At 55.4% G+C, this 15,697-nt stretch overlaps 1 protein-coding gene across 2 annotated transcripts; it reads right to left on the reverse strand.

Moving 5' to 3' along the window:
* Positions 1-1,226: 1,226 nt before the first annotated feature.
* AK1 (adenylate kinase 1) lies at positions 1,227-11,030 on the reverse strand. Of its 2 annotated transcripts, XM_006181871.3 has the most exons (7): positions 10,945-11,030; positions 7,903-7,941; positions 6,318-6,353; positions 5,976-6,139; positions 5,158-5,274; positions 2,755-2,946; positions 1,227-2,523 (listed from the first exon to the last, which is right to left on the reverse strand). In XM_006181871.3, the coding sequence occupies exons 2-7, from the start codon at positions 7,907-7,909 to the stop codon at positions 2,455-2,457; spliced, it is 585 nt and encodes a 194-aa protein (XP_006181933.1). In that variant the 5' UTR covers positions 7,910-7,941; positions 10,945-11,030; the 3' UTR covers positions 1,227-2,454. The 2 variants fall into 2 exon arrangements, with proteins under 2 accessions (XP_006181933.1, XP_032334398.1); XM_032478507.1 differs by lacking the exons at positions 5,976-6,139; positions 7,903-7,941; positions 10,945-11,030 and adding an exon at positions 6,695-6,824 and having other exon boundaries at positions 6,322-6,353.
* Between the last annotated feature and the right edge of the window lie 4,667 nt (positions 11,031-15,697).

Raw genomic sequence — 15,697 nt, forward strand, 5'->3', positions numbered from 1 at the left:
CTGTTAACTTAGTGTTCTTGGACCTCTGACTTGTGGTTATACAGGGAAATCTCGTTTATTAGAGTCAAACTGAAGTCATACTTCAGGGGTGAAATTTTTTCATATCGGTAACTTACTTTAAAATAGTTTGGCAAAAGTAAAACAAAACCTGAGGAAAGTATGGGAAAATGTTACCAGTTACCAAAAAGAAAATAAAGGAAAAAATAAACAATTACTAAATGTTGATGATGGGTACATGGGTGTTCATTACATTATTTCCTCCAATTTTCAGTTTGTTTGAAATTTTTAATTAAATACAAAACTCTTAGCTTCCCATTACCTTTATGGGAAAGACTAGATATTTGGATCAGCATTCAAGGCCCTGAGAGCCTGGCTCCCACCACCTACCAGGCTTATCTCTTGCTACTGCTCCCCTTCTAGCCTGCACTTCCACCCCTCAGCCTCAACCCTTCCACACTCAACTGGTCCTCTCTACTTCTGCAGCTCTACACCTCTGTTCCCTCTGCCCTTCCATGCTCTGTCTTGTGGTGAAGCAAACTCCTAGGTATCTTCAAGGCCCCAGTACAGAGCTCCAGCTCAAGGAATCTCCTGCCACCTGGCACCCCACTGAGCTCTGTGCAAAGGGCTGCTCAGAGCTGGTCTGGGTTGAGTAGGTCAGATGGAGTTTTGTGAGTATGTTTGCCCTCATTCTGGGAGCCGCAGCACAGCAGGCAGGGGGCTTGTGAGCCCGTCTTGCCAGCAGAGCAGTTGCTGCGGAAAGCTGAACAAATATGCACGAAGGAAGCCCTCAAAGGAAAGTTTGTGGTGGCAAGGATTGGGTGGCGATGGTTATCAGAGCCTTGAAAATGTGGGGTTTTAAGTTTTCAAGGGTCTTTTTTAATGAATAAAGTGATTCTGTGGTAAACAGTTGGTGTCAGCTTAGGTTTTAATAAACTGAAAACACACCTGAATTAATGAAGCTGTAATTTTGAAAAAGTGAAGATGATGCTGATGATTTTGTCAGGTGGATTTCTCTAACTCTTCGTCAACTCGGGCGTGTTTTCCCACTCATCCTCACACTGATCCTGACAGTCTCAGCAAAGGTGTGTGTGCAGGTGTGTGTGTTTGTGTGTGCAGAGGCCTTCACCCCGCACCCCGCCCAGACCTGCGTGACGCCTGTCTTCCGGAACTTACCTCCCCTGTACTATCATTTATTGATTTCATGGCTTTCTTCCAATAGACTCACCTTTTATAACTTAAATATGTTTATTTTAAAGGAAAGTTTAAATAACTCTTGTGAATGGAACACCAGCCACACTTGCCATAAACAGAAGGGGACACACAGTGAGCACAGTCAGCCCCACAAAGGAATTCACTCCAGCTGGGGTGGCCCGCAGAAGGCTCTCGTGGTTTTAAAGGGAGCCAGCTGGGGCTGGGACACGTGTGAGGGATGCATGAGCACCAGTGGAGACTTTCTCCGTGATGAGGTCAAAGAGTGAAAGAGAACAGAAAAAGGAAGATAGTTCTCCCTGGGGGATCCTGGGGCCTCCCTAAAGCACCCCAGCCCTCACATCCCCGAGGCTGCTCTCTGGTCCCACCGGCCGTGGTGACTAACAGCCCACATCCTTCACTTAGTGTGTTCTCGGCCTAACTTTCAGGGAGGGGGCACTGAGCGTAATTTAGATTTGGAAATGGGCTCAGGAAGGGCAGATTGTGTCCTATCCAGGGCCATGTGGTGGGACTTCCTACAGGTCTCAGCTCTTCAGGGAAGCAGCCCTGACCATGATCCCCCCTCAACACTGATGCCTTGTCCAGACCCTTAGCGCTTCTTGGATCAAGGAGGCCGATTCGCTGCCCACTCTGCTGGCTGGTGTGTGCTGCCTCCACTGCCCAGGAAGCCCCCCAAAAGCCCATGCCCACACTGCCTGCTCTAGCCCAGTCCCCAGCGGGCACTATGGACAGAAAATAAGCTGAGAGAGAGGTGGAGTCAGGGCCAAGACCACACAGCAAGGATGCAGAGCAACCCAGGCCAAGGCCCTGCTCCACCTGACCACAAGTCCCCGAGAGCAAGGACCCTGCCTCAGTCACCCTGCCTCCCTAGGCCTGGCCAGCCCGGGCCCAGCGCGCCGTGTGTGAGAAAGGGCCCTGGGTCTTCCACTGGAGTGAGGGGAGGGGTGCTGGCTGAGGTGGGCTGCGGGGCCCGAGGAGGAACGGGAGGGTGAGGGTCTGGGGACTCAAGGCTGGGGCAGCTATACCATGTGAATCAGCCCTGATGGAAGCAATGAGAAAGGATTAAAACTGAATGTCCTTGGAAATTCCTTTAGTGCTCGGCTGTCCATGAAAACAGGATAAAGTAGCTTCCTCTGTCTGTGCTCCAGCCGGGCAGGGTGGAGGCACTGCGCTCAGGCCGGGAAGGCTTTGAGTCAGGAGGAGGGTGGGGCAGGGCTCTGAGCTGGGGAAGGGGCTCCAGTATTGCTACTTGAGGGCGTCCAGGTGGGTGCAGACCTGGGAGAAGACATTGTCCACGGTGCCTTCAGCATTGACCTGTGGGGAGATGGGCCGTGAGGGCAGGATGCAGGGGAGGGCCGGGTCCACCGAGGCTGACCTCCACAGAGGCCAGGCCTTGCTCCTAGAGCCCAGCCATAGTGGACAGCAGCCCCTCCTCGAACCAGTGGGGAAACCAAGGCCTGGACAGGAGGGCTGGCCCGAGGCCACAGCAATCTGAGGCCAAGCAAGGTAAAGACCCAGGTTTCCCAGGGCTCCCCCAGGCCGCACCTTGCGAACAATGCCGCGCTTCTCATAGAAGGCGATGACGGGTTCTGTGGCCTTGTAGTAGGTCTCCAGACGCTTCTTGATGGTCTCTTCATTGTCGTCCACACGTCCACTGGTCTCTCCGCGCTTCAGGAGCCGCTTGGTCATGGTCTCGGGGCCTGCGTCCACATACAGCAGCAGCGTGGGCTGTCCGATCTGCGGGTGGGGCACTAGTCACGGGGGACCCATTCCTGCCCCCTGGGGCCATCTTCTCCCCATCTTCCCACTTCTGAGGCCCCACCTGAGATGCACTCAGACCTCCAAGGTCTTTCCCAGGACAGCCTGAAGGACCTTCCTAAAACCAATCTGCGCTGTCCCTCCCCTGCTCAAACCTCTTCCATGGCTCCCCAGTGCCCTCAGGAGAAAGTCCAAACTCCTTAACTGACCTGCCCTGCCCTCCCTGTCCACCTCATCTCATGCTCCTGGCTTCTTTGCTCTCCTTGCTTCAGATCCATGGACTGTTTGTGGTCTGGGCTCTCATCTACTTCCTCCTGTGCCAGACCTTTGCTCACACTGGGAAACTCTGCCAGGAATCCTTTCCCTCAGTACCAACTGCTCACCTTCAAATGTGAGCTAAAATCTCACTCCTCTAGGGCAGTCTTTGCGGATGCCACCCCCACCACCATCCGTGCCCTCTGGGATATGCATTTCCAGTCCCCTTTATTTCTGCCTCCAGCTTGTCTCAGGAGGGCCTCTGGTTATTTACTTAACATCCCTCTCCCAGCCAGGCCTAGAGCCCCTGAGGGCAGATAGACGTCTCACACCTGCAGAGCTGGGTAGTAAGGGCTGAATGAAAGGACCAGGGGCTGCTGAGCTCTGGGGGTTCTGAACAATGTCACTGTCATTGGAATCAGCATTTCGTCCACAGGGAAGACTTGGAAGGGCTGGAAGGAATAAGGCCAACCATTCCTCCTTCAGTGAGGCCAAGGCGCCCCCTGGTGTTCAGATCCAAAAAAACCAGGTGGCCAGGCCTCTGGAGGCCATGGCAGGGCTGGGCCCTGTGCCAAGTCCAGCACCCACAGTAGCGCCTACAATAGCCCCAGGAGGGATGGGGACTTTCATTAACCACATTTTCTAGGAGTGATCCTAAGGGCCTGAGGTGATATCACACAGCTGGTACGTCAGGGCTGCCTAGCATCTGACCACAGGGGCCATGGCCTTCCAGCCTGAAGGAATCCCCATTTCACAGACAGGAAAACTGAGGCCTAGATCAGAAAAGACACTTTCTTGAGGTCTTGAAATACAGTGTTCTCCCTCTAATTGAGGCTCAAAGCTACAAAAGCCCAAAGATGGCCCCACCTTACAGAGTCTAGCAGTGGGGATGGAGCTCTGTCCTGCCCCAGCCCACTGGGTTGTCCAGTCCTCCACACAGGCATTCCCACTGCCAGAGTACCCTTGACCCTTGCTGACCTCTGTCTCCACCTAGGCACTTCATCTGTTTCCCCTACATGGTCTGTGACATCAGAGGTGTGTGTGTCTGGGTTTGCGTCTGTATGTGCATCTGTGCAGGTCCCTGTATACAGATGCACCATATCTGTGTACATGCGTTGCATGAACGTGTGTGTGTACATTGCCAGATGCGTGTGTACATCTGTGCATAGGCCTCTGGCCTTATGCATGTGCATGTGTACCTCTGTACCTACATGCACATGTACATGTGCTTGTATGCCGTGGGCACACGTGCCTGGACATGTGTGTGCTTGGGCGATGTGCTCCCACCCTGCAGGTCTTTCTGGGGGACACCCATTCCAGGCGGCTCTGAGCCATCATCGTCAAGGCCCACTCTTCCCAGCCAGACTCCCTGTGGTGCCTGGAAGACCAGACTCTCCTCCTTGGCATTCAAGGCCTCCAGCCTGGCCTGAGCCTCCCTCTCCCACATCACCCCCAGTTGCCCTGCCCCACAGATTCTGTCCTTTCCACACCAGCCTGACCCTTCCAGCTCTGTCCATACTGTTCCCTGCCCCTCTGACCATGTGTTTATGGGGTACCAAACCCCACTTTTAAAAGGTGCATTCTCTCTAACCCCCGTGCTGCCCCTCAAGGCAGCTGTGGACTGTATCTCCCCATTTTGCAGTTGGGGACACTGAGGGTTCAGAGAGGCACGATGACTGGCCAAGGCCTCAAACAGCTGAGCTGAAACCTGAGGCCAGTTTTGTGAGCTCCCCAGCCTGGTGCCTCCTCTTCTACACATTTTCCTCTAGATTTCTAGAAAGACTTCCTTGGTACCCCTCCTTACCCACTCCCCTGCATTAGTCTGTCTCTCCCTCTCTCTGCCAAAAACTCTCTCTGCCCATCACAGCAGCCGCTGCCTGGCTGCCCCCACATCACAGCTCCCAAAGGCCACCCACCCACCGAGCTGTGCCTTACCCTCCGCTCAAACTCTTCTCCCTGCTGCACCTCCCGGGGGTAGCCGTCGATCAGGAAGCCTTTGGAAGTATCTACCTTGGCCACCATGGCGTCTCGGAGCATGTCCAGTACTGTCTCCTGGGGGCACAGCAGGAGAAGGGGAGGGCTATGAGCCCCTCTTCTCCACCCCTCCTAGGGCTCTGCGCGCTGCCCCACAGCCAGAAGTGCTCTCTGCCCTAACACAGGTTTCCCCAACCCCTCTCCAGGAAACCTTCTCTGAACTGTGAAGACTCGATCTATTGATTGAATCATTCATTCATTCACTCAGTAATATTGACGGAGCCCCTCCTCTCAGCCAGCTCCTGTCTGGGGCCCTGAGGACATAGCTGTGAATAAAGAAGACCTTCCCTGCCCTCAGCAAACTCACAGTCCGCTAAGGGGACAGATAATCACACAGTTGATTTTTCAGTTTACAAGCATGGGCAAGGAAGTGGGGGGCTATTGGAGTATAAAGTTGGGGGTCTTAGCCCAAATCTGAGGAGTCAGCAAGATCTGAAAGCTGAGAGGAAAGAACATTCTAGGCAGGAAGGAATGTGATTAGTTTGAGGGGACAGAAATGCCAGGGTGGTGGAAGGTGGAGGGGTCGGCAGGGTAGATTCTGGAGACTCTTGGGAGCTTCCAGAAGGAATTTTCTGCCGAGGGCAATGGGGACCCACAGGAGGGTTCAGAGCCAGGGAAGGTCATAGCCAGCCTTGCCAGTGTGTCATGGGCTTTGCTGGCTGTGGTCCATTCAGGGCCACCATCACCCCGTGACCCACACCCAGCCGGGGCCCACTCACCAGTGGCACCAGCTGCCCCTTCTCCATGATTTCCGACAGCATCTTGCCCCTGGCCGAGCCCGAGCTGACCTCGGCCCGCAGGAGGTCCCCGGTGGAGAGGTGGGTGTAGCCGTACTTCTGGACAATCTTCTCACACTGGGTGCCCTTCCCCGAGCCGGGCCCGCCTGCAAGCGCCCACCCATTCAGAAGCCCCGAAAAATGGGGCCCCAGCAGGGACAGGGTCTGCCCGGGCCCCCCAGCGAAGCAGGGGCAGAGCTCAGGGTGCAGCCCCGGGCCCAGGCTCCCACTGGGGCCTTGAAGCCCCTCCCTGCTTACTGCCACACCCGTCCGCCTTGGACTCACCCACCACAAAAATGATCTTGGTTTTCTTCAGCTTCTCTGTGGGAGAGAAAAGGGAGCAGAGCTCAGTGAGTCACTGGACAAAGAGCCAGAAGCACCTCTGGAGTTCCAGGCCTGTGCTGGGCTTCAGGCAGAGAGACAGACGTGGCTCATGCTCCTGTCAGAGAGGCAGATGAGTCACAGCCCAGAGTGAGGGATAGTGGTGCGAGGAAAACCCAGAGACCAGGACAGGTCAGGGAGAAGAGGATGTTCCAGACTGAGAACCCACAGGGACAAAGGCCTGGAGGCTACCGGCTCAGCACAGTCTGTGAGGGTGACTCTCAGGGGTCGGATGCCAACCCTCACGGCCCTTCCCTAGGGGCAGCTGGCCCGTGGGTCACCTCTGGCGTGAGAGTCTTCCAAGCTACAGGGAGTCTCTCGCTGAGCAGCAGGCCCCCATGATCTTGTTCTGCTGTGTCCCCTACCCTTCCCTTCCCAGGCCCTAGGCCTGCCCATTGCCTGCCTTCCCTGGGCGGTACCAGTGTGGAGCTGGCAACCACAATATGTGTTGCCCTGGAGACAGTTGCCGGGGAAGAGGGCTGTGGTGGGTATGCGGAATCCTTGCCCGGAGAGGGAGGTAAGCTTACATTTCAACCTCTGCCTTGCCAGCCCTTGCAATTCAGCAAGACCACAGCCCCACCAGACAGAGGGAAACTGAGCCTAGAGAGGCAGGGGCCTGCTCCAGGGATGCCAGAACTGGAACTGGGGCCCGGGGCCTCTTCCCACTTCTCAGGGAAGGAGGACCTAACTGGATGCCCTTAGGCAAGAAGTCCCTACTCCCAGTGGGGAGGTGAGCTAGTGGCTCCCGGGGACCCTCCCAGCTGTGGGGCTGGAGACCTAGAAAAGCTGTCAGAATGACTTCTGTGGGCTCCCATCGTCTTCTGCCTTGCAACAGGCACAACCCTGGGTGTGGGGGAGGCCACAGCCCAGTGGCAGCTGATGTTCAAGCCCCGGGGGTGGGAAGGATGACTGCCGGCCTCAGACAGCAGCAGCCAGGCCGGCTGGGCTCCTTTAAGAGCTACCCAGGCCGAGGCCCAGCGCCAGGGATGGGATGGGTGGTGCTGCCAGGAGGCGGGCCAGCTGGGCTCTGCGCATGTCTCCCTCCAGGCCTCTGCCCATAGGAGTCAGGGGGGCCCAAGACATCCTCAAGACCCACCCCCACAGGTCCCAGAGAGGGGCAGGAATGTGTCCTTGTTAGCCTTGGCATTTGCACTCTTGGGGCCTCTCCACAGGGCAGGCCTCTCCTCACCAGAGCCGCCCCCACTCCAGAAAGAGCCAGAGATTCAGCTCTATAAATACCAGTGTAGGAAGTGTGCTGTGGGGCCCTCAGGAGCCTCAGGGAGGCCTCATCCCTTCTAAAATTAATCTTGGAGCTGGCATATCCGGCAAGAGGTCTGAGGAGGATGCTGGAGGCTCCCAAACAGGCCCCTTCTGGCAGCCCCAGAGCTACCTCCAAACCCTCCCGAGTGTCTCCTGAAAGCACACCCCCTTAACAGATGGGGACACTGAGGCCCAGGCTGTGAGCAGGAAAGGAGAGGAGCCTCCATACCTTCCATCCTGCCGAGGTCTGGGGAGCCGAGTCAGCGTTCTGCAAGACAAGGGCACAGGTGGGGCGGGTGAGGGGTTCTCCCCACTCTGCCTCTGCTCCCGCCAAGCCACGCGGTGTGGCCAGGCCCTGACGCGCCCTCTGAGGGCAGAGGGGGCCGCTGGGGACAGGGAAGGCCCAGGAGGCTGGGAGATCTTGGCAGAGCCACCTTTCCTCTGTGTGCTTCCACTGCCTCACCTGTCACAGAGGAGCAGAATCCCCCTCCCATCCACCTCTTCCCTTCGTAGCTGGAGCTTGAAGAGGAAGGCAGCCCTGAGGGGTGGAAACAGCTTCAGAGCTGCTTCCCTTGCAAGGCAAATAAGCCCTGGGTCCTGCGTCTGCCCGACACCTTGACAACGCTCCCCAGGGCAGGGAGGAAAGCTGCCGGGAGGCGGGAAGGTGGGAGGGGAGCCACACCTGGGATGGGGTTCCGAGGAGGATGCTCAAAGGGACAGAGGCCTGAGAGGGAGAAAGCTGCGGGGCCACTCACGGGGCCACAGTCGGTCTAGTTCTCAACCAAGGGGGGACCCAGGTCCTCACCCCTGCGCAGGCCCAACTCCCCACCTGCACATGCCCTTGCCCCTCCCCACCTGAGGACCTTGCTCCACTGCCCCCACCTTCCCCTCAGCGTGTAAATCAACCCCAACCCCTCCTGGGACCTGCCCCGCTTCCATACACCCCACCCCCACCCCCGCCCAGGGCCTCCCTCCACCTCCCCTTCCCATTAGTCTCTTCTGAGTTGCTGAGACACATCTTTGGCCCCTACTTCTTTACTCCGCACCCACCAGCCCTCCCCAAGGCCGCCAGCAACCATCAGAGTCACTTTTGCTTTCACCTTTGACCTTCAACCCCTGGCTAGCATTCCTTCTGCCTGAGACCCCCTACCCTGGGCCCCTACTCCACTCTCACTGTTGGCTTCAGGTTCCCAGGCCACCATCCCTGACCAGCCAGCCCAGGTCTCTCTCCCCAGCCCCATGTGTCTATGGCCCCGGACAGGCCCAGAGGCCCTGCAGACCCCCAGACCCGGAACAGCCCCCAGCATCACACCCCATCACCCTCAGAGGCCCTGGTCAGCACGAACACCCTTTCCCCACCCACCTCCACCCAACACACGCACATCCCAACCCTCCTGCTCCTGAACTTCTCCCTAGTCTGTGTCCTCACCACCACTTTCTTGTTCCAAGCAGGGGAACTGGCCACTGCCCTAGCCTCGCATGGGCCTCCCTGTCTCCATACCCAACCAGGCACTCTGCAGGACTTTTCTGACAAGCATCAGACCACATCACTCCCGGGCTTAAAATCCGTCCATGTGTGGCCCCCTCAGCTCCCCAAGTAAACCCTAACATAACATAGCTGACCGGACCCAGCAACCCGGCCTCCACCACCCTCTGCAGCCTTATCAGCCGCTACCTGAACTGCTTAGAGTTCCCTCGCCCACTGGGGCTGTGTTCCCCCTCCAGGTCCCAGCTGATGTTGCACCTAATACCTGGATGCCCTTCCCCAGGATGCTATTGTTTAGGACCCAGTTCAGGTGTTACCTCTTTCAGGAAGCCCTCCTGGACCCTGCCCTCCACTCCCACACTGGCAGGTGCCTCCTCTGACTGTCCAACAGCATCACACATGCCACACTGGATGGGGCCTCTCTGTTGTACTGCAGGCCTGTTCCCACCAGGCTGGCCCTGGCCCTGGCAGAGCAGAGGGCTGGGGGCCTCACTCCATCCTCACAGTCATCTTGGGAGGGAAGGAAGGCTCGGAGAGGAGGAGAGACTGGCTCCAGGGCCTGGCTGGGGTCACGCTTGAGGCTGCGTTTTCTGCTGCCCTGGGCCTGGCACCCACTTGGTTCTTCGGTCAGCTTTGCTGACCATCCCACCATTTGTGGGTCATGAGTTACAGCCTCTTTCCTGCTGAGTGTGCTTAAGGAAGGGTAGGAACTGCCAACACCCCTCTGCAGGTGGCAGGGGAGGGAGAGGGTCCCCCAGGCCAGAGACAGCCTGCAGAAGTGGCCTCAACCCCACCCTGCCCCGCCCCCTCCTGGTAACATAAGCCCCTCTGTCCTCCTGGCACCTGCCACTCCTTGGTCCAAAATAACTTGGGTCGTGAGGAGTCCTCACAGAGGCCAGGGGACCAGGACAGAGTTGGGTTACGGGCTCTGCACCCGGGCCTTATAAGGCCCCCAGATCAGGACTCCCAGTATGACTGAGTGGTCTGCCCAGGGGCCTGGGAAGTAGAGGCCCAAAGGGACAGCGACTTAACCTCAATCACAACACAAGACCAGGACAAAACCCAGGGTTCCCAGCTCCTGACCAAGAGCAGACTTCCCAGTGGTTGGCAACCAGCTAGCGTTCAAATCCCAACTCTGTCACTCAGCTGTGTGACCTTGGGCAGCTGGTGTCCCCTCTCTGGGCCTTTACCCCCAGGCCCTGTCCTGCTGCTACTGAAGAGTCCTAGGTAGGCAGCTGAGCAGCCCTTAGGAAAGGCCCCATGGGCTGGCTCCAGGGCTCCCACAGAGCTCCTGTCCTTTCAGAAGGCTGGGGCAGGGGGCCAAACATCCGGGGGGCTTTCTGTCCCTCCAGCACTCAAAATGACATGACAGGATAGCTCCTCCCATCACCTAGGCTGCCCTTACCCAGGTCCTGGGGCCGAGAGTCAGGTCACAGCTCCCCTTCCCCGGGACCCAGCTGGGATGTGCCAAGGGCAGGGACTTGGAGCCCCAGGAGTACTTGCGGGACAAAGGGGAGACTGTCACAGAGGCTGGGAGGGAGGGCATCACAGACACACACCCATCCACAAGGGCACACACAGTGTGGCACAAATACCCAGAGCAGAGCCTGGGGAATATAGATGCACACAGATCACATCCAGGGATACAAACACACAGCCGTGCAAACCCCGAGGATACCCTGACACACACAAACACGCACCCCTCAGGTGTGTGCGGCTCCCCCAGTCCCCGCAGGGGCGCTCCCCCCGACACGTGCAGAGGCACACACCCGGGCACACACTGACCTGGGGGAGGGGTGCGGGTGGTCGCCGGGGCCAGTGCTTGCCCTGCCCGTCCTCACTGGCCGCCTGCAAAGGCGACTATTTATAAGGCTGTCAGCAGCGCGCGGCATGCTGGGAGCCAGCGCTCCGTGATGGCAGGGAGGGAGGGACGGAGGGAGGGAGAGCCAACCGGGAAGGGAGGGGGGACTGGACCGGAGTGGAGCCCTGATGGGAAGCAAGACCGTTGCCCCTGCCCTGCACCTCCAGGTGGCTGTGCCCACACAAGCACGGATGGTACTTGAGTTTCTGGAGGGTTTCTCATTCCTACATTACCTCCACCGTGCCCACATCTCTCCAGGGGGACGGGACCAGGCTTCCCGAATGATAGCTGGGGAAACTGAGGCCCAGAGAGGAGAGAATCTTTGCACAAAATCCCATAGCAAATTGGTGGCAGACAGAGGCCACAACCAGGGATGGAGGGGACTGAAGCATGTTTTCTGGGAGCTTTGCTGGCCAGATCCTCCAGCCCTTCCTTGGATCCTGCCCAGAGGCCCCTGGGCTAAGACCTACCTGGAATTACTCCTCCTCCGTTGGAAGAGGCTCCAAGAACTCTTCTGGGATGGAATTTCCCCAGAACCCCAAAGACCACCCATGTAGCCATCTCCCAGCTGGTGGTTACATAGATTATTTTTTTTAAAAAAAGACAGACCTGCCCCTATGGAGCTCCAGGCAGTTTCCAACAAGGCAAGTGCTAGGATGTGGATGTTCAGAATGTTGTGGGCACCCAGATAGGGGACTGACAATCCTGATTTAAAATAAAAAAAAACTCCCATTAATGAGACTCACTGGGCACCAGACGCTGGGCAGAGCACTGGACTCAGACCATATCTGTGAATCCTTAAACACAGAGAAGGAAAATAAGGGTCCCATCTGTAAAAGAGCTTGCCTGAGGTTCCCAAGTAAAGTCATGTATCTACCCAGCATTTTGCAGGAGATGGGGACATAGCAGTAGGTGCTCAATAATATAGCAGGGCAGAGATGAGAGCCTAGGACCATGCGGCTTCAGAACTCGTGCACTTGGCCACTAGACCACATCACAACCTTGAAGGCAGCAGCCCCAGATGGTGGGGGGAGTTGAATTTGGAATTTGTCTTATAGGCACTAGGGAGCCATGGAAGGTATTTAAGCAAGAGAGTAAGACCACCTTAGATGGGTGGTTTCTTAGCAATAACAGCAGCCTGGACACCTAGCAGGCCTGGGTCTAGTTCCAGCTCTGCCACCTGTGACATCAGACAAAGTTCTTATTACTAGGATTTTAGTTTTCCCATTTGTGGGATGGGTGAGTAGTGGGTCAGGAGGTCTGCCTTAGAAATTGTTTGAAAGGTCCTCTCAAAAGGTGGTTGTGTGTGCATTGGCACAACCTTTGGGGAAAGCAAATTGATGATGCCCATCAAAATTTCAAATGTGTCTACTTTTAGGAATCCCACTAGTGGTCACAACACCTGTACAGGATGGTTCTCTAGTCCCAGTGGGGACTGATTGATGGGAGGGACAGTGGAACAGACAGGCAGGGTGGGAAGGTAGTGACTGCTGTACAGTCTCAGTGGAGAAAGGAAGCTGGAGGTCTGTGTGGCTGGTGGCGCAAGAGAACCAGGCAAAGGGCCAAACTACGCTGGTTTTATCCCATCTTCGTGAAAATAATTCTAAACATGTAGGGGTGTGTGTGTGTGCAAAATCTATTCCTAGAACTTTTTTTTTTTGCATTGTAACATCTCTGAAATTGTTTTGTCTTATAATCAAATCAATGCTATTTTAAAACTGATGCAATGAAGCAGAACTGAGAGGAGCAGGTGTGCACACAGGATCTCCTGGGTGGAGGTGGGACTTTCATTTCTGCCTTAAAGGGTCTTCCATGCCTTTTTTTTTTTTTTTTAATACAACAAGCATCTATTACTTTACATATAAAACAATTTTAACATAGATATATCTTGAGGACATTATGCTAAGTAAAATAAACCAGTCATAAAAAGACAAATATTACATGATTCTACTTACACAAAGTATCTGAAGTAGTCAAATTCATAGAAACATAAAGTAGAATGATAGTTACCAGGGCTGAAGGGAAGGGGAAATTCGGAGTCGCTGTTGAATAGGTGTAGAATTTCAGATATGCAAGATGAAAAAGACATTTGGAGATCTGTTTCACAAAAATGTAAATATACTTAATACTACTAAACTGTACACTTACAAAAGGGTAAGCAGTAAATCTTGATGTGTGTTTTTTTTACCACAATAAAAAATAGATTTAAAAATCTTAACTGAAAAAAAATTTGAGTACCTGCTTTAACGATTTCATTTGCATATGACCTATGGATTTTCCACCAATACTGGGATATTAAAGTTTCTGGATTTTTTTCCCCAGCTGTGATCTAAAGAAAGAAAAAAAGGGAGAGAGGAAGGGAGGGAAGGAGGAAGGCAGGAGAGGAGGGAAGAAGGGAAGGAAGGAAGGGAGAGAGGGAAAGAAAAAAGTGCACAGAGGAAAAAAAGGAAGATGGTACCCTAGACTGTTAATAGAGACTAGGACTGGGTGATGCCCTCATTTGCTACCTTATGGCATTGGTATAGTATAAGTTACTTTATAACATTAAAAAAATACCCCAAAACGTAAACATATAAAATGAAACCAATTTTTTAAAAAACATTTAAAAAATATTCTGGTTAAAGAAAGAATTCCAAGGTTTGAAAATGAACCAGCATCAGGGGATCAATCTGGAGCGGCCTCTCTCTGAGGATTACAGCTGGATCCATGTGTCCAGGCTTGGGTGTGGGGCTGCCCCAGGCAGGCCTGACCAGACTGCTGAGCCTCCGCTGGAAACAGCTGGAGTGGCTGCTTCCGGAGGCACACGTGGGGTTTGCAGCTGATGGGAAATGCCTTTACCTGCAAGGGGCTTCACAGGGGTAACTGGATAGTAGGGATACAAGAGAACCCTGAACCCCTTCCTGGCCACAGTGGGAAGCCAGTGAAGGTTTCAGCAAAGCAGGTGGTGATAAGGTGGCTTCAGAAAGTTAACTTTGGCAGTGAGTGGACTTGTATTGGTTGGGTCCCATCTGAGGGAGTGAGAGCATGTGGGGTTGAGGACTAGACCCCAGACCTCCTACCCTCATCATCCTCTAACAAAGTCCCACCTGCTGATGCTAAACCGAGCTTTCCCAGGGTCCACCCCCAGCAACCCACCCCTCTTAACACCCTTCTACCGACCTCCCCTTTGTGCCCACCGGTGGGGAGACAGGAGACCCATGGTATACTGGGAGAAACTCCCCCTGGAAACCTCTGCCTGGATCTAGACTCCCAGAAGCCTTTGCATGGGGCCGGAAGTATGCCGTATTCCCATATCCCTTTCCCATGCGGGACCTTAGGCTCCCCATGTAATGACTCTGCAAGAGGTCCCCGTCCCTCAAACACGCCCACCACTGCCACCATTACTGTGTGTGGTCATCCTGGGCCTGGCCCTGCAACCCCCCAGCCTCCTGTCCGTCCTGCTGCTGTCCGAGCAAGGATGGCCCCTCCAAGGAGGAAGAATGGAGGCTTCACCCCACCTTAGGCTGGCACTCATGGCCTTCTGCCATCTGGCCCCATCTCCCATGGCTCCCTCCTTCTTCGGCCTCGCTGCCTATCGAGCGAGGCTGTGGGTCCCCAACCAGGCTTCCATTCAGGCCCTTCTTCCCACCTGACATCCCATCCCTCATCAACTGCATCTAACACAGGGCATGGCACGTGGCTACCTGGTGAGTGAATGTATACACGAACTCAGACAAACGCAGGAGCCGTTCTCGCCAGCCAGCTCTGTGGCCCCCATCCCGCTGGTCCAGTGCCCAGGAGAGCTCTTTCCTGTCCCCAGCAGGCCGTCCACCCTTGTCTCACAGTCACCTTTTGTTAGGCCTCCACTCCCAAGGGCATCTTATCTGCCTAAACAGGTTGTAATCTCCCAGAGTCACCAACCCCCTTCCTCCTGCCAGCCTGGAGTAAACAAGCCTTTTTGCTGAGAGGCTGGAGGCAGCAATGAAGGATCCACGACACACCACACCGGGCCTGGGCTGCAGCTCTGCCCGACTCCCTCCTGCCAGGCCCTGCAGGATACTTGGGCTCCCTGCCCTCAGCACCTCAAACCACCCATCCTGCACGACCCCCCCCCCCCACTTCTTTCTGTGATAGAAATGCCATTCTTTCCCGTCCCCTCTTCCAGCAGGAAGCTCTTCCCACAAACCTCTGCAGGATTCTTCCTCGGGAAGAACGTCACCTCCTCCAAAGCCACTCTGGCAGCGCCTGTGTTGCTGTCTTTGGGGCCCGTACTAGGCTGACCCTGTGGTGGGTCCCCTCCCCTCCCTAGATCCTGAGCAACTTGAGAGCAGTGTCTGGTTTCAGCCTGGAGGGAGCTGGGGCTCTGAGAGGGGAAGTGACTTGCTCTAGGTCACACAGGTAGGAGGAGGTGGGACTAGAACTGAGGCAGGAGGGAAGAAGCGAGGGCAGAGCCACTTAAGGAATGACACAGCAATTAAAGACTGGACTCCCAGTAGACCTTGAGGCCCAAGATGGTGGGAGATTTGACTTTCAGTAGACCTTGAGCTTCATTATACGCTCACTGTAACATAGGAGCATGATAAGGGGCACCCCCTACAGGCACCATGACAGGAGTTCCGAGGCTGACCATAAATGGTCAGAAAGTGGGCGGCGCCCAATTCCTGGGAATCCCCACCCCATCCCCAAAGTAGTTGGAAT

This window comes from Camelus ferus, chromosome 4 (assembly GCF_009834535.1).
Source record: "Camelus ferus isolate YT-003-E chromosome 4, BCGSAC_Cfer_1.0, whole genome shotgun sequence".
NCBI classification, from domain to species: Eukaryota; Metazoa; Chordata; class Mammalia; order Artiodactyla; family Camelidae; genus Camelus; species Camelus ferus.

Bases quoted from the DNA above. Each gene is read 5' to 3' on its own strand.
- AK1 (XM_006181871.3), bottom strand. The intron at 6,140-6,317 runs GTGAGTCCAAGG...GGGCGCTTGCAG, and splicing joins CAAGATCATTTTTGTGGTGG to GCGGGCCCGGCTCGGGGAAG. The intron at 2,524-2,754 runs GTGCGGCCTGGG...ATCTCCCCACAG, and splicing joins AGCGCGGCATTGTTCGCAAG to GTCAATGCTGAAGGCACCGT.